This window comes from Dendrobium catenatum, unplaced genomic scaffold (genome assembly GCF_001605985.2).
Source record: "Dendrobium catenatum unplaced genomic scaffold, ASM160598v2 fragScaff_scaffold_1056, whole genome shotgun sequence".
Taxonomy (NCBI): Eukaryota; Viridiplantae; Streptophyta; class Magnoliopsida; order Asparagales; family Orchidaceae; genus Dendrobium; species Dendrobium catenatum.
Window position 1 is genome coordinate 3,113,068 of NW_021319518.1, and position 18,465 is coordinate 3,131,532.

Sequence of the window (18,465 nt, forward strand, 5' to 3'; positions counted from 1 at the left end):
GAGATTTTAGCATTAGTACCAAGCATTCTAACACTATAGCACAAAATTGCACATTCAAGTGTTGCAGCAATCAAATTTTATAACGCTATGATGAAGTAGTTGATGAAAGGCAGAGCCACATTGAATTAGCAGAGTGACATATTAGTGATGCTAATAGACGCGCCGAGTCAGTGCAACACTGAGGCACTAGTTCATCTAATAACGTCGTAGCGCCGTCATGTCAAGCGTCATAATGCTAGAGCTCATTTCAACACTAGACCTTTTATCGACGAACCGACATAATTAATATTCATTTTATGAATATATCAATTTTGAATTGACATGGACTTGAGTGCTATAAAAAATAAAGAGAACTAAGAAATGCCTTAAATATTTTGTATAATAGACCATTTTTAAAAATAATTTGTACAATATACCATTTTAAAAATTTCTCAATATAATTTCAACTTTTTTTTTTTAAATTTCAACTTCTTTTGCAGTATTGAAATACGGTATTTGCTTGGTATTGCTAGGTATTTGCTCGGTATTGGTTATTACCGAGCAAATCGACCAATACCTAGCAATACCCAGCAATCTTGGGTTCGTTCCGGGTCGGGTTGTAGGGGCGCACGGTAAATAATGAAAACGCATGACACGATTCTACTAGCGGCCGAACGTAGAGCTACGTCCTATGACTGGACCAAATAAAAATTCCACCGATAGAGCCAAGTTCAGCACTATAATGTCAAAAATTAGCACTATAGCACATGAGTCTCAGAGATTTTAGCATTAGAGTGCCAAGCATTCTAACACTATAGCACAAAATTGGACATTCAAGCGTTGCAACACTCAAATTTTATAGCGCTATGATGAAGTAGTTAATGAAAGGCAGAGCCACATTGACGCCGAGTCAGTGTAACACTGAGGCACTAGTTCATCTTATAACGTCGTAGCGTCGTCATGTCAAGCGTCATAATGCTAGAGCCCATTTCAACACTAGACCTTTTATCGACGAACCGACATAATTAATATTCATTTTATGAATATATTAATTTTGAATTGACATGGACTTGAGTGCTATAAAAAATAAAGAGAACTAAGAAATGCCTTAAATATTTTGTATAATAGACCATTTTTAAAAATAATTTGTACAATATACCATTTTAAAAATTTCTCAATATAATTTCAACTTCTTTTGCAGTATTGAATATTCTAAAATATATATTTTTAAACGTAAAATAAAGAAATTGATCTAATTAAAAGTATTGCTTGCAAAATTGTCGTTGAAATTTAAGTTAGAATTGATACAAAATTAAAAAGAATCTTCATTATGGAATTTTAATTGAATTTGAAAAACTATTTAAGAGTATTGATACATTTTATTAACAGTATACGAATTTGGAGCAAAAATTTTCCTCATCCATAAAACTGTCAAAACTCTATACAAAATTTTCCTTTTCAACCAACAAAATTGGCTAAAGGAATGTTTTGTTCGAAATAAAGTAGATGTCAATTATTTCAAATATAAGTGTATTAAAAACATTAATCTTTATTTGGATGAAAAAGAAAAGTAAAGCAAATATAATATAAATTATTTTAATTCACTTTCGAGATAAATTAAATGTCTGATTTTGAGCAAAAATTATTGACATAACAAAATTTCTTGACCACCACCAGCATCCATCGTTGGCCGCCGCCACCCGCATACGGCCACCATTGCTAGTAGCCGCCCACCGGCCGCAAACTACCACTACCGTCACCCATCGCCAACCACCATCACCTATCCGCCACCACTAGCATCATCACCAATTTCCACTATCTTTAGACATTATACTATATTCATTTCACTTCAAATCAAACAAAAAATATTCACCTATATTTACTTTAAATTCATCAAAATAATTCCAAAATATTTCTTTTGCACTGTATTTATTTTAGCCAACCAAACAGTCCTAAAGTGAAAAAGAAAATAATAATGAATTTTGAATCAATTTCAAGCAAAAGCAACAAATAGAAATCATCAAATTGAAAAAATTTAAGCATAAAAATTATGAAACAGAATTGATCGCAAGGACTTGGAAACGTGATCAATAGCAATTCAGAAATCGTTAAACTGGAAAACAGTTTAGTCTGAACATGCAACTAAAGAAAAGCTCCCTACAAAACTGAAACTTAAACCACCTTTAAGAGCTCAGAAGCTTTCATTTAATCAGTCTCATCAATAACCTTTGTTCCCAACCCTTTGAGACCCTCTGGAGGGATCTCAGTAACTGTCACGAGGGAATAGAACTCTTCCTTGGCATCCTCCTCTTCATTTCTTTTACGACCAATTCTCACACGAACCCGTCTTGGAACACTTCGGATTCCCCTACTCCAGATCAGCTTATTAACTTTAACATCGATCCTCACGTCTGTCGTTCCCATAGCCTTTTGAGCAAACTTTCTGATCTCTTTTATGGCCTTGGGGGCTTTCTTCTTGAATGTGCTGCACAACAACAAACGAGATTAAAACTCTCTGGCTGTGTCGGCTTGCACCAGATATATCTTGTTTAGATTGAAGAACTGAGAACTAACAAGTTTGAATTTGAGACAAAACAAACAGTGAAATTTACAACACAAGTCTATGATGTACCGACAATATGCAATAATGAGGTGTATTGTGTTTCCATATACAGGATACATGCACTTGCCAGCACGTGCAAAGCATATCATCTACATGTCCAAATTAAAAAAAAAAGGACACAGGAAGAGTGTTTGTGTCTAATGTATAATCATACACTATATTTTTCAATAATATATGTATTCATATCCATGTATTATTTTGTGCTCACAACAGTGCATCATAGATTCAACTCCAACTAACATTTGATTATTAAGAACTGAAATATTGGACATTGTAAAACTTTTAATTCAATGGCTTTGGTAGAAGAATGCAAGTATGTCTTGACAATCCAAATAAATATTTTGCATTTCTCACTTTATAATCACTAAGTATTCATCAATAATAAATCATAAATAGACCAATTTGTATGATCCTGATGAATATTTAAGCTAACCGTATAGAATGACAAGCTTATTGTTCTAAAAGAGATGTAATTAGTAGCAAATAGAAGCATTATAGAAATGAGATTTCCAACTAAAATTCAATCTACAGTGGATTTTCTCTTAGAAATTGGCATACTACCTTCTCTTTGCACATCAACATTTCCAAACTTTAAGTTCATTAAACTTAGGCGCCCATCAAAACTCCTAAAAAATATATGCAATCTCAACTTGGTTGCAGTTATTCCAAATGGTTTTTATTGATGCTGCAGCATATTAGGCTTCTAATGTCTTTTGTTGATGCTACAGCATATTCTTACAAATAAAAATTCGCTTAGGCATCCAATAAGACGTTAAAGTATTCAATAGTTGCGTCAAAGATTGCCTATTACACCAGCTAAGAAAGTTTTTTTTTTTTTTTCTTTTTTCAGTCACATGCTTACGAGAATGAATGGAACATATGTGATCTATGAAATATTTATCATAACTACTAAATCCAAGTCAGGTGAAGCAACAATTGTTAGAAACCAGTGGAAACCTATCATGCAGGAGGGAGAGGTGCCGGGCAAGAGATTTGAGATCATTTAGATTGACTGAGAACCTATCATAAGGAGATTGAGATCGAGAGAACAACTCTCAAATTTATTTAAAAAAAAAGAACCTAGAGAGCAATAACTGGCATACATGATCAAGAACACAATGGCTCATGTTCAGAGGATTCACAGAAGAGTACACCATAAATCTTTCAAACCAGCATACTCGATATGCTCGCACAGATCAAAAGGTTTTGAATTCCTTTCCCTTATAACCCATTATTTTCTTAATGATTTTGAAACATTCTCTGCTCAACTCTTTTATGCTTAAGCAAAGTTAAAAAAAACAGAATAACAACTGTATACCATAGTCTAACAACAACGGAAATGCTAAAAGGCTTGCAATACCATTGTCTTCGCAGTCTCCAGCACACGCTAGAAACTGGCAGTAATAGTGCAAATCAAGTACAATGTGTTATAACTATTGGCCTAGAAGGGCACCTATTCTTTCTGGATTGCATGCACTTCAATTATGGGGTTTAGCATTCGTCTTTTAATTAGATAATTTTGCTATTATCAAACTTATCTTTTTTTTCCCCGGTTATGAGAAGATATGATGCCAAAATGTATCATGGAAACATAGGATGCTGGTAGATAGGTTTAAGCTTTAGGCTGTATTTGGCCAATATATTGAAGCCATGTTTCAAGGTCATCAATTACTTTTGTTTTATCAGTTTCCAAATTTCATTTGGTATGACTTTTGTTTTATGAAATAATTAATAATCTGGGAATCAAATCTAGTAGTTGATCAAATAAATTGTATATGATCACAATTGGGTATCATATTGGAAAGATTGATGAGATTGTGTTAGTTAAAACTTTAATAGTTCTATTTTTTTATGGAAGTTTTCAACAATGAAGATTTTCAAATCACACAGTTCAGATCGAGACGAATGCCGTAAGATCAAATGTGCAATCTGATCATCAGTCTAACATCACATGAAGGAAATCAAGGCCATGAAGCTTAAACTATTGGATCTGATTTCAGATTACAACAAAATAATGATATATATTTGAATTTTTTTTATTGTTGTATATGTTTATATATATGATGCAAAGATTTTAATTTTTAATGATTCATATAATATATTATATACTAATGAGGGTGAAAGATATATGTATAAGTTAGCCAAATAAAGAGATAAGAATAATAAGGATTTGGTTCAAGCAAAGTGTATTAAGGATGGAGATCAAAAAGTGTTTATATTAAAAGAGGATATTCAACAAAGGTGGATGAGATATTTTGCTAAACTTTCAATGAGGATTGTGAAAATGCGATTGACTTTAGTGACCTAAGCACCCTAAATGAAAATAAAGATTTTGATTTTATCGACGTATTAGTAAAGCAAAAGTTAGATAGGCTTTAAAGAAAATGAAGCATAGAAAAGCTGTTAGACCTTATGATATTACAATAGAGGTGTGGAAATGCTTAGGAGATGAAGGAATTTATTGGCTTACTAAACTTTTTAAAAGTATTTTGAAGACTAAAAAGATGTCAGTTGAGTGGAGAATGAGTATGTTGATTCCTATTTTTAAGAAAAAAAGTCATAACAAGATTGTGTGAATTATAGAGTAATTAAATAATTGCGGCATACTTTAAAACTATGAGAGAGAGTTATGGAGCATAGGTGGCAGCGTGATTCTAATGTTTCTCAAAACAATTAGGATTCATGTCGAGTGGGTCTACTATGGAAGTTATACATTTATTGAGAGAATGAATGGAGAAGTACATAGAGAATAAGGAGATCTATATATGATATTTATTGATTTAGAGAAAGCATATAATAAAGTTCCAAGAGAAGTGCTTTGGAGCGTTCTAGAAAAGAAAAGGGGTTAATAATGCTTATATTTAAGTCATTAAGGTTATGTATGCAGGAGTTGTTACTTGTGTTCAAACACAATGGTTTGACCAAGTATTTTCCTATTTCAATTGGATTACATCAAGGACCAGCCTTAAGCCCATATCATTTTGCTGTACTCATGGATGTTCTCACAAGACATTTGCAAGAGGTACCTTGGTGTATGCTTTTTACTGATGATATTCTTCTTATTGATAAGACTAGAAAGGGAGTTGAAGGTAAATTTGAATTAAGGAGGTCAATCTTAGAGTCTAAAGGCTTTCGTTTGAGTTGATCTAAAACTAAATATATGGAATGTAATTTTAGTAATAATAGATCTAGTGGAGGGATTGAAACGTTGGGAGATCAGGTCATTAATAAGAGTACACGTTTAGATATCTTGGGTTTATTGTTCAGATTGATGATGAAATGGATGGGATATTATTAGTAGAATTCAAGTTAGATGGTTGAAGTGGAGGAATGCATCAGCCTTGTAGTGTGATAGAAAAGTCCCTCTCAAACTTAAGGGAAAATTCTATAAAATGGTGGTGAGACTTGCAATGTTTTATGGTGTAAAATGTTGGTAAAATGTTGGCCATTAAAAGAGAAGCATAATATTAAGTTAAGTGTTACAGACATGAGGATGCTTAGGTGGATGAGTGGCTTTACTCTTAGAGATAGGATACAGAATGAGCATATACGTGAAAAGGCTGAAGTAGCTCCAATGGAAGATAAATTTAGATAGTCGCCTTAGATGGTTTGGTCACATAAAACGTCGGTCTTCCGATGACCATGTTAGGAAAGTAGATGTATTAGATTTGACTTATGTTAAAAAAGATAGAGGTAGACCAAAAAAGACTTGGTTAGAAAATATTAGAAATGACCATTATTAGATTTAAATGAGAAGTTGACTCTTAACATGACACAATGGAGAAAAAGGATTCATGTAACGGACCGCCCATAGTGGGATAAAGGCTTGATGTTGTTGTTATTGTTAGATATGTTTATAGTTAAATTCAAATACAATTTAGATCATTTCTACAGGAATTATTGTTAGTTGAACTTTTCTAACAGGGTTCCATTTTTTGTGAATTTTATTTAGGAGTGGATGGTATTTTTACCTGCAGGACTTGTCTATAAATAGGCTTGAAATTCTGCAAAAGCATAAATCTGAATACTTACCAAATTCGTTTTCCCTTATTCTACAGTCACTGTCTCTCAGTTTCCTACCCTGTTGCAATTGTAAACATTGTAAAGATGAGTTCTATAGCTACTGTCGAAGAGAAAAAGCACCTCTACCGCTGATCTACTTCTTACTGCTATATGCTTCGTTATTGGTTGTTACTACCTGTTTTTTGTCATTGTCTCACTCCGTTGTACTGTTGTTTTCTGATTCCATAATGAAGTCAGATAAAATAAGGGGAAAGAATTGAAGAGTTATTGAAAGAAAACTGCGAGGAAGTGCTGCCACAGTAGGTTGGGAATCAAAACAAGAGAGAGAAAGCTAACTATATTGAGAAAAGTAAATTGGAAAAGAAGCTAGGGATCAAGTTGACATTCAAGCATCATTCTCTTAATGCATGGTAAGAGCACAGAATGAATATAAAGATAAGTTTTGCTTCACGCATTTAAATGCATCAAAAGTCAAGAATGAGATTAGAAAAAACATAAGTATGATAATCAATGGCTAATAATGATTCTACACCAAATCTAACTAATCAAGTGGCTAGACTAATGAACAGGTAGCCACCATAAAGTGGATGAATATTCAAACAACTATAAATGCGATAGTTGCAATCCTCCTCCCATGATAGATGCAAACATTGCTGGAAGATAAGATAATGAGGATGTGGACCACTCATGATGGAATAACGCAGTCATTCAAAGTGAAAGTCAACGTAATGATACTGTTGCTGCTAAGATGCATGAAGCTTGAATCGACCAAATAAAAACTTATTTGCCTGACTAAAGTTAAGTAATAATGGCTTGGCATAGCGGAGTGCCTATCTTAGGATGAAAAACAAAGACAAAAGTGACTTGAGGGATCTTTAAGCACTTGATACACTGAGTTCTACTTAAAGGAGCACGCAGAAAATCAATAGAAAATGTGGGATTGCTTGAAGCAATGCCATGGGAAATCTATGCAAGAACATACTATAGAATTCTGGAACAAGGTATTTATTTTGATAGTAAATATTGGGAATATACAAAATTTTATAAAATACCACTCAAGCACTTATTCACAAATTGCAAATGGACTCTGCCTGTTTCTAATTGTTGATCTCAATTAGGCTAGAACAATGGCATTGGACATGGAACACAATAATCAAGGAAAAAAAAGGCATCAGAACTATCCAATGAAAGATCCAACTTCTCAAAAAATTTTAAAAAAAAAAATAAAAAAGGAAAAAGGATAGCTAATGACCCAAACCATGCTTCCATTTCTAAGTCAAATGTTGCAAAGAAATTCTATGACCATTGTTAAATAGAGATGACCATACAAAGAAAAATATTGGAAGGTGCAATGTAAAAATGGAAGGATGAAAATGGGAAAATAACTACTATAGTCATAGAATACACCACGCTTGGACTAGCCCCTATCTTTATGGCTAGGCTGAAGGATAAGTGGTGGGGTCATCCGCCAATATGGAAATATATAAGAATTGTTCACTCAACTATTCAAGTCAAGTAAGTAGTGGTTAGCACCAGCAACTTAGAGAGTCCAAAGAATGTCATTTCTACCACTCTAGTGTACAAGTTGGGATTCAATACAATATTTCATTTAAGCTCACATTCTTTGGGTTGGATTCAATTGAGATTTAAGATGACGACTGATTGCCAATGACAATTTTAGTTTGCAATTGCCAAGCATCATAAGGACATCATGCTGTGTAAAGTAGTTCCACCTGACATCATTTAAACTGTTTTGGATTGCATGTACCTGCATGATAAGTATGACATCCTTATCACAGTTAATGGCTAATAATGGGAAATCTTTATTAAGGACAATGGTATACCAATAGTGGATGTTGTGACAACAGCATATGTAGGTAAAATTATATATGCTACATAGAAACTTTAGCTAATGTTGGCAAGCCTGTCGTTAAAGAAGAAACAATTCTTGCCCTATGTGTATTAAGTTGTAGATGAACTACATTAACTACAGGAGAAGTATACACTTCTCTTTCAAGAGGTATATGGGTTGTCACCACGACAAATAAAGGATAATAAACACATGATCTCAAATAATCGCCACTCATATTATGATAAACAAGATCCTAATCATAGAAGATGCAAAGATCAAAAAGCAAGACACAAATTTGCTAAAGAGTGGAGTTATTCAACTTAGCAATTTGTTATGTTGATCACCTATTGTGATGGTCCAAAAAAATGGCATATGGAGATTGTTGACTGTGGGCTCCGAAAATTCGGCTCCGGCCTCCGCCCACTTGTTTACTTTTCTTCGGCGAGGGAGTTTTAACGGATAAAGTTCCTGGGTAAATTTTGGAAGGCAGATGGGTTTGTAGATAAGACACTACCCAGAGATTTCGCCCTCATTTTGCGAGGACTTTATGATCTGAGTTCTGGTTTCCTATAGGCGCAAGCCCCTATAGTTAATTACCCGTCCCGATCACGAGAGAGAACTTTCGATTAAGACTAGTCATCAATCAGATACGTAGTAAATACGTGTTATTTGGCATATAGCAGCAGCAATGGATATTTAGAATGGTTGGAGAATTTAGGAATTTGGAGAATTGGAAGATTTGGAGAATTTAATATTTAAAATTGAAAATTTCACCATCTTGCACTTAAAGCGAATGGTCGGGGAATGCATGATGGACCCGATCAAGATCCCATGGTTCCGTCGTCCCGGGCCATCGTGGTCCCTGGTCTACTAAGTCATAGGAGGTAGTCGACCCAACCTAACAGAAGGATTCTTGTCGGCAGCCATGGGTTGCTTTGTCTAAGGGTACCTTGTAGACCTAGGGGGAATGTTTATCTAAGGGGACAAATTTGAATCCACCTTAGCTAACAGAAGGCTTTGTGCCCTATCAATCATATCCTATTGATTCATATCTCAAGAATTTGATGTCATTAAGGAACGTATTGGCTCTGGCCATAACCGGTATTTCGTGGTGCCATTTGGCGGCAAAACCACTCGGTTCAGAGGGCCCCGGGTCATAACCGTTTATCCTGCGGTGTCATTTGGCGGCAAAACCGTTGGTTAGAGGATACGTACCACGTCCTTATTGGCAGGAGATTGTTTGAGAATGAATCCTACTTATATTTTCGACTAAGCATTAGCTCTATGTGAGCTAAAGTAAATTTTGATTTGTCCACCCCGGCAAACTGTTGCGGAGGGTGGATAGATTTTACTTTAAGTATTCGGATGGATTTATTTCAATTTTAAATATTTTTAGACTTTGGGTTTTTTTTCGGATTTTTAGACTTTTTGGGTATTTGAGGTGGCATTTGAAAATGCATAAAATTAACCACTCCGATTGAGATCTTCAATCAACGCGGCCATCATCAGGGTATGGGGGTCATTTTCATTTAAAGCTTGAACCTTGTCGACCCTATCAACTTGCCGATAGGGGATTGGGTTTCGTAAGCTTCATACCTTCGTTTGTGAATTTTCTTTGTTAAAGGCCTTGAAGGCCTAATATGAATGTATAAATAAATATTCCGATCAGCTTCATGACCGTATATTTATCCGATGGTTTGAACCCTGTCTAATTCTATTTACCTACTTAGGAGGATCAGGTTTCATAGGCTTCATGCCTTTTGTTTGTGAATTTTTTTGATTATAAGCCTTAAAAACAAATACACCGGTCGCCACAACCGTGCATTTGTTCGATGGTTCGAACCCTGTCGACTCCTATTGATCCGCATAGGAGGATCAGGTTCAAACTGAGATTCACTTATTGGCACGCGCAACATCTCTAGACGTCACGTGTGTACTAATAGCACGCTCGTCGGGGCCCATACAGGTTATGATTGTATTTACCCCTTTAGTATACCTATGTGTATACAGTCTATGGTGCACGTGCAAGGGTATTTATTTCAGACTTTGTTGACGCCTTCTGTCTGCTTGTACGAGGTTTGCAGATCCTATGGCATTCGTTGTAGATTGTAGACGGCTTCTGTCTGCTTGTATAAATGTTGCAAATCCGGTGGTGGGATTATCTGGGTGTCATGAGGCATCTCATCATCTTGATGTTGACTCCCTTTTTCTCATTCACCGGGGAGGTCCTTCTTGAAATCTGTGGCCACTGCTTTGAAAGTGACTCCTTTTAAGATCTTTAGTGAATAGACTTGGGTGTTTGTGGATACCAGAACTGTCTTCTTCTTAAGTATAGAACTAAGAAGGAACTTTGAAACTCCATGAAGTTTAGTTCTAATTTGTTCAAACATCCCTGATTTTAGTGCACCTTCAATAGTCTATCATTTCTCTATGATGAACAGAACATTTAAAATTTACTAGTACCCACTACAAATTCTCTTTGACCTTCGCTTCTTCATCTCTCCCGTTGCTAATGTTAGAGTTATGGTTGACTTAAGAAAGAGCTCAAAAAACTCTTAAAGCACAAGCCTTAAAAACAAGGATTTAAGAGATTTTAAAAAAAAAAATTTATAAATTTAATATATATAATAAATTATATTTTGTTATTTGTCTACGCCTAAACTTAAAACAAGCAAAACCAAGAACTAGAAGCATATGAACCTCCTTGATGCTCAGTTACATGTTGTACTCAGAATCGATGTTGCTCGCATAGACAATCGTAATTGAGGATGACAGAGGAGAAAAAATAGCACATCATAATAATGATTTCACTAAAGACACACTAAGTAATGGGAGTGAGGGGAGACTTTTGAATTTAGAATATAATCTTAGTGACTTAAGACTTTTTTTTTTTTCTTTTTTACATATTCGCTTTAGTTGCGCTATAATCTTAGTGACTTAAGGCTTCTTATTTATGTTGAACGGGGAGTGTGAGAGACTTATTGATATGATCTTACTTTAATTTGCTATAATCTTACTTTGACGTTAGTATGTTACTATTTCATTTTTTTTATTGATTTAGTGTTCTAATTCGAGGCTTACACCTCCAACTGCCTCGAAGCTTACATCTCACCTCAGAGATAGAAAATATCTCAGAATTGAATTGGGCCATTTCAAACATTGGTAAAGATTACCTAAAGGGAAAAGAAAAAAGATTAAGGCCAATCAAGGATGGGCCATCTAAAAATCTCAAGAAGATTTGAGATGATGTTTTCCAACTACAAATACTGCCATAAATGTTATATTTAGTGATTAAAGTGGAAAATTTAAAGTGCTTTGAACCATCTATGCTTGATGATAAGTTAGATGAAGTCATACCTCTTATTGATGATTTATTCTTGGAGCAAGAAGTACCTTTTAGAATAGAACAACAAAATGCTATAATACCCACACATCAGATAATGGAGACATTCAACATGGGCATAAAAGGCAAGCTACTAAGTAAAGGCAAAGGATACATCACAAAAGCTTGGCAAATAGTTTTTTTCTCATATAGAGGTTTAATATGGCAGAAGTGAAATCCTCCTAAATAAGGGACGAATGATTTGGGGATCAAATCAAGTAAGGAATTAATTAGATTGCCTATTATTGTAAGTTGGCATCAAATCATAAAATGATTAAAGAGATCATCCGTTGATGTTATATGTCTAATTGTTGCAAGGAAGTTTTTGATAGTGACGATTCTATCACATTATTAAGGCTTCGTTTGGGACAACTTTATTATTGCTTTCTAAAACAGCTTTCTAATACAAAAAAATTTTAGTTCAAAAATTTTTTACTGAAAAATTATTTTAGAAAGCAGTAAGAAAACTGTCACAAATGAAGCCTATGATTGACACATAGAAGAGATTGGATACAAATGAGATCAAGGTTATCAAAGTTGGAATGTTGGATACAATTTCATAATACAACAAAATAAAGATAGATTTGAATTTTTATTTAAATAATTTAGATAAATTTGCACTTTAATTTTCAGTTTAGATAATTCCTGCAAGAGTTATAATTAAATTTGAACTTATATAAGCTCCTTCTAACAAATAGGTTTACTTAGGTGTGGATATGATAATTTTCCTACAATAGCTGTCTATAAATAAGCTTAAATCTTTAGAAGAAATCAATAAAATTATGAATACTTAAAAAAACATTTTTTTTTTACATTTCTTCATTAGTTGTTGGCCCTTAATTTATTTCCATATAACTATTGTTGAACTCTAAAAGGAATCTTGTAGCTATTATTGAAGGGAGGAGGATCCACTATTGCTAGTGAATTCCACTAGGAAGTCATTGTTTTCTGCTTGTCCAATTCTAGTATTGTTGATTTGCCTATGGATCGTTGCATGCTTTATTGTTGGTTATTGTCACTTGTCGTCATTGCACGCTGCAAACCATCCTTTGTTATTGCCTACTGCAGTGGCTTATCATCATTGATCATCACTCATCGATCACTACTGCCTCTACCCACCCAAATCCATCAATGGTCATCGTCATTACCGCTACCCATTGTCGCTTGCCACAGAACATCGCCGACCATCACCGGCCACTACTATTAATCACCCAACACCGCCTGCCATCACAAGCTGTCCTTCAATGTATTTGAAATACATATAGCAAATACAAACAAAAATATGTCAATCCATTTGAATTCCATACAACCAAAGTACCAATCAACGTATGTATTAGTAAATTATAAGCATTTTATTTTTCTTTGCATTTCTAAAATAATGTATTTCAAAACCATCAAATCAAACGACTCCCAATTACGATGAAGTTTCTACAAAACTATCATTTTTATGACTAGTAAAATTGCAAAGGAATACCAACTAATCTTGTTTTCATTGTCCAAAAACAATCAATTTCTTTGCTTTCATAAATTCTAAATATTGGATATTATAATAATATTTTATAAATCAACAAAAGATCAAACATGGAAAACACTTGCACAAATTCCATGCCAAATTGACATGAACCATTAACAAATAACATTTTTATTCCAAAGACACCCAAATAAAAGGGTGATGCCAAGCAAACGCAATAACCCTATAATAAACATGATAATGTCATCTATCACTTTATATCAGTAGATCCAACCAGCAAGCTATAATTAATAAGATAATGAAAAAGTTCTTTGGACTAATGTTCAATGTTCAAAATCTGAACGCATAGATCACACCAAAAATTATAATCAATAAAAGTAAGAAAAACACTTCAACCAAACTTGAAGTTATTTGTGGTTTGAACAGCAACCATTAAACATATAAGAAAGCAAAGAGCTTCATCTTCTAGCTAATACAATAAGCATAAAAAGATGATTTCATTACACATACCCCACAAGCATCACTAATGCATAAATAGAACTAATTGGCATTCTCGTGCTCTTAGAGAAAATGTCAGAACAAACAACAAATCCATATTCCTTAAAACCATAAAAAAGGGTCTCTAAACTTTATTAGTCTCTAGTCGTGATAAAAGAAAAAGGTGTAAACCGATTTTCTAATTGATGAACAAGAAACCAAGTGCAATACAACGAACATTGAACCACTGAATCAAAAAAAAATATCAACATTACGGGCTGTTAGGCATCCTTTTTAAGGCAGGATTTTAACAAGATTTAGCTAAAATCTTAGCAAATAAATTTTGGGGAATCAAAACTCCATGCCAAATTGTCCTTGAACTATTGATAAATAGCATTTTTATTCAAAAGATATACAAATAAAAGGATGCTAAGCAAACTCAATAACCCTACAATCAACATGATAATGTCATCTACCTCTTTCATATCAGTAGATTCAACCAGCAAGTTACAACTAACAAGGTAATGAAAAAGTTTTTTGGACTACTGCTCAATGTTCAAAACCTGAATGCATAGTTCACACAAAAATCTATCATAAACACAAGAAAGAAAAACACTTCAAACAAACTTTAAGATCTTTGCGGCTTGACCAACAACCATTAAACATACAACAAAGCAAGGACCTTCATCTTCTAGTTCGTACAATAAGCATAAAATAATGATTTTATCACCCCTACCCTGCAAGCATCCCTAAGGCACAATACTGGCATAAATAGAACCACTTGGCATTCTCATGCTCTTAGATAAAATGTCAGAACAAAAAACATATTTTTATTCCATAAAACCCTAAAGAAAGATCTCTAAACATTAGTCCCTACTAGTGATAAAAGAAAAAGGTGTTAACCCATTTTCTAAATTATGAACAAGATCAAGTGTAAAACATACGAACTTTGAACCACTGAATCAAACAAATCAATATTCAGGGGCTGTTAAGCATCCTACATTAGGTATGATTTTAGTAAGATTTTGTTTAAATCATTGCAAATAAAATTTTGGAGACTTCAAATTCTAATATTTTATTAAATCTCATGTTAGCATCGTTACTGGTCAAACCAAGGATTTGTGCAACAACGTCAACACCCCAACACGAGGATTCAACGAATTTCTCTCTCTGAAATCTAAAATCCTGAAAAAATAGCCAAATAATTTATCAGGATTTAGCATGGTTCAACAGTTCCCAAATCAAACAGCTTTCAGGTTTTAATCCTCACAAAATTTAATAAATCTGAATTTACAGGATTCACTAAATTTTACTTGTAGCCAACAGGCCCGCCATCGAATTTAGGGCAAAAACAATTTGATCCACTGAATCAAAAAAATCAATATAGAAAGCGTTCGAAATTAAATTAGCTGGCCAAGAACAACGTGATTTCATCTATTAAACAAACAAATTAACAATAAAAATGAGAGAGCCGAAAATAATTTTTTTCGGTAAAATCGAAAAGGAGATACCATCCATGTAGGCGTTTATGGAGATTGATGGTGTACTCCCTTGTTACGACCTCCTCTTTCCGACCTTTGCTCCCCTTCTCCACCATCCTCTCTTCGCAGGCGCTTCGCTCCCTGAAAACAACGATCGGCTGTCGGAGATGAAATCCTCGCCTGTTGAGCGGAAGTTATATTTGTATGGATCCCTACGGTACTGTGGGGAAATTTTATTATTATTATTATTATTATTTTAAGAGCAGATTAGAAGATTGAAGTGTGGGAGCACTGAATTTTTTGAAGAAATTTTGCTATTCTAGAGAGAGAAACTCCCGTAGTTTAGAGAGAAAATTCCTTTTTTTTTTTTTAATTTTAATTTTGCCCCTACTTTTGGGGCATTTATGTTATGGCGGCGGGATGATCGCATAGCCATCTTCTGCTACCACACCAGCTTCTCTTCAATCTCAATTGGAAGCTCAAGTTATGGATGAATTGAAATATTTTCTTTCATTTAGTGATTCAAAAATATCTGCAGTTTTTGAAAATTGAAATAGATTAGTAAAGGAAGTTCCTTTGGTTATTAATGATGGTTCATCAGCTGTTGCTAAGAAGATTGTTCCAGTTGCTGGTAAACGTAAAGATGTACTAGCTGATGCTACTTTTAAAGCCCTCGTTATTCTTGTGGTTTCAAATCCAAGAATAATGCTTTTAATGGAGCTAATGATTCTAAAGCTTCATCTTCCTCTGGAATGAGGATTTTTGTGAATAGATTTGGTAAGATAAATTCATATTCTGTATTGACAGGGGGAATTGTTCATAAAGCTAAAAGTGTTTATGTTGAATCAAATGTTTCTGTTGTTGATCAAATTTTTGATGGAGGAATCAATTTAATGAATTTGAATGTTAAGCATTTTGATGTTCCAGTATCTAGTTATCATAATGTTGCTGAAGAAATTGACTTAATTAATCGTGGTTCTTTTAAGTCTAATGATCCTCTACTTGGTAATTCTATGAAAAGTGATATTCCTAAAGCTTGGACTAAACGACTTGACATAAGAATTGTGAAGTCTGATTTTGATTCAGTGCTTATTGAAGATGGTAAAGTTGTTAAACTTCATGTTCAAAATGAGTTAGACAATAGAGAGAAGCTTCAAAATGCATTAGTAGTTAAAGTATTTGGGAAAAATGTTCATTTTCATCTGATTTGTTCAAAATTACGACATTCGTGGAGTCAATTTGGTCAATTTCACTTAATAATGCTAAGATTAGAATGGATATTGTGAACTTTTCAATCTTTGGATGCTATTGAATCTGTTATATCTTATGGACCTTGGTATGTGAGTGGGCATATTATAGGTCTTGATAAGTGGTCTTCTAATTTTTCACCATCATCTTTGAAGGGATTGACAACTCTTGTCTGGATAAGAATGCCCTATCTCCCATTACAATGTTTGGATGAAGTTGATGCTAGCAGAATTCATATTATGTTAGATAGACAACTTCCATTAGGTATTTGGGTTAATGGTCTTTCGGGGCGTGATGAGAACATATGATCATGGAGAGTTTACCAAAGATGGGGCAGATGATCTATGGCCATGATTGCACCATTTTACTTTTGAGTTTTTATTTATATTAGAATTATTAATATGTTTTATTGAGTTTATTACTCATGATCCTAACTTTTATTGTGTAATTTAGCCTAAGCTTAATTCACTTCTTTCTTGTTTTCAAGATTTGTTTAAAATCACTAAAAGTCAACTAATTATTGTTGTTCTAATTTAAAGGCGTATAATTTCAAATATTGCACTTACCAACGCATTTAACTCTACATCAGGGCGTTTCTTTCATAAAATTGAATATGAAAGGATTTCTATTTTTTTATTTAAGTGTGGAAAAACCAGCCATTATAAAAATAATTGTGCTAACTTACATTCTAAAGTTAAGAAGGTCCCTACAAATGCTATTAAATCTACTGCTGTTGTAAAGGTTGCTGTAAATTCAATTGGTCATGTTAAAGTTGTTGCTGGTGATATAATCAAATCTAATCCTAACATTGCTAGAGTAGATGCTGAAGATTATGTTCCAGTTGACAATGAAAGGAATTTGATGTATGGGCCTTGGATCCATGTTAATTATAGTAGGGAGAAAGTTAAACCTGTTAATATAAGGAGATATCTCTAGAAGAATGTCCTGCTAAATAACAGCTTCATGGTTGTTTCAAGCAATGGAAATAACAAACTGAAAGATGATTTGAATGTTGTTGCTATCAACAATAATTTCAAAATTGAGGGAAAAAAAATAGAATGAAGGAGTGGTTATTTCTACTGTAACAGTTCCTGTAACTTCCATTCCCAAAAGTGAGTTGAAGAAAAATAACTTGATTGATTATTCATTACAATCCTGATATGGATCTAATTCTAGTATGAATTTTCTACCTATGTCATCTTTTAATTCCTGTTGATGTCAACAAGTTTAATGCTTTAAATGGAATTATTGATGATAATGGTGATGATGTAGAACTATTGGAAGTTTCTACTAAAAATGAAGTTGGTGTTGATGATAAAAAGGTTCATTTTAATAATAATGATTTGGATAATTATGTTTTTTGTTGGTTCTAAAGAAGGGGGTTCTTAATTTGTTAAAATGAAACTTAATAATGAACTTAAATCTTTAGGTTAGATTAAGTTTCTTCCTAGAAATAGGAAAATTGATGTGTTGAATAAAGAAAGGATTGGGGGTCCTTCCCCTAAAGAATAATCATGCTTCAATTGCATTTTGGAATTGTAGAGAAGCTTGAAAAAGTCAAGCTTCTCGTTATTTAAAAGAGTTTGTGAATGAGTTTGAAGTATTTTTTGTTGGTTTATTGGAAACTAAATTATCTTCTATTGATTGAACGGGGGTTAATAGGCTCATTCGTTCTTATTGGGGTTTTTTTCATGTTCCCTCTGAGGGTATAGCAGGTGGTGCTCATGTTTTATGGAGATCAATGTGTTTGAATCTTCTTCACAATATGTGATTGCTGAGTTAAAGGTTCTTAATAAAGGTATTTGGATGATTTCTACAGTTTATGGGAATAATGATATTTACAAAAGGAAGGAATTATGGAATAAAATAGAATTTTATTCTTCCAAAGGGTCTCCTTCTATAGTGGGGGGAGGCTTCAATTATATTTTA

At 33.7% G+C, this 18,465-nt stretch overlaps 1 protein-coding gene across 1 annotated transcript; it reads right to left on the bottom strand.

The window, feature by feature from the left end:
• Positions 1-2,006: 2,006 nt before the first annotated feature.
• Positions 2,007-15,558, bottom strand: LOC110093068 (60S ribosomal protein L31). Its single transcript, XM_020817835.2, has 2 exons — positions 15,319-15,558; positions 2,007-2,464 (listed from the first exon to the last, which is right to left on the bottom strand). Exons 1-2 carry the CDS (start codon positions 15,402-15,404, stop codon positions 2,185-2,187), a joined length of 366 nt encoding a protein of 121 aa, XP_020673494.1. The 5' UTR covers positions 15,405-15,558; the 3' UTR covers positions 2,007-2,184.
• Positions 15,559-18,465: the final 2,907 nt, after the last annotated feature.

Coding starts and splice junctions, on each gene's coding strand:
- LOC110093068 (XM_020817835.2), bottom strand. CDS start 15,404: ATGGTGGAGAAGGGGAGCAAAGGTCGGAAAGAGGAGGTCGTAACAAGG. Junction 2,465..15,318: donor CATAAACGCCTACATGGATG/GTATCTCCTTTT, acceptor GTTGTTGTGCAG/CACATTCAAGAAGAAAGCCC.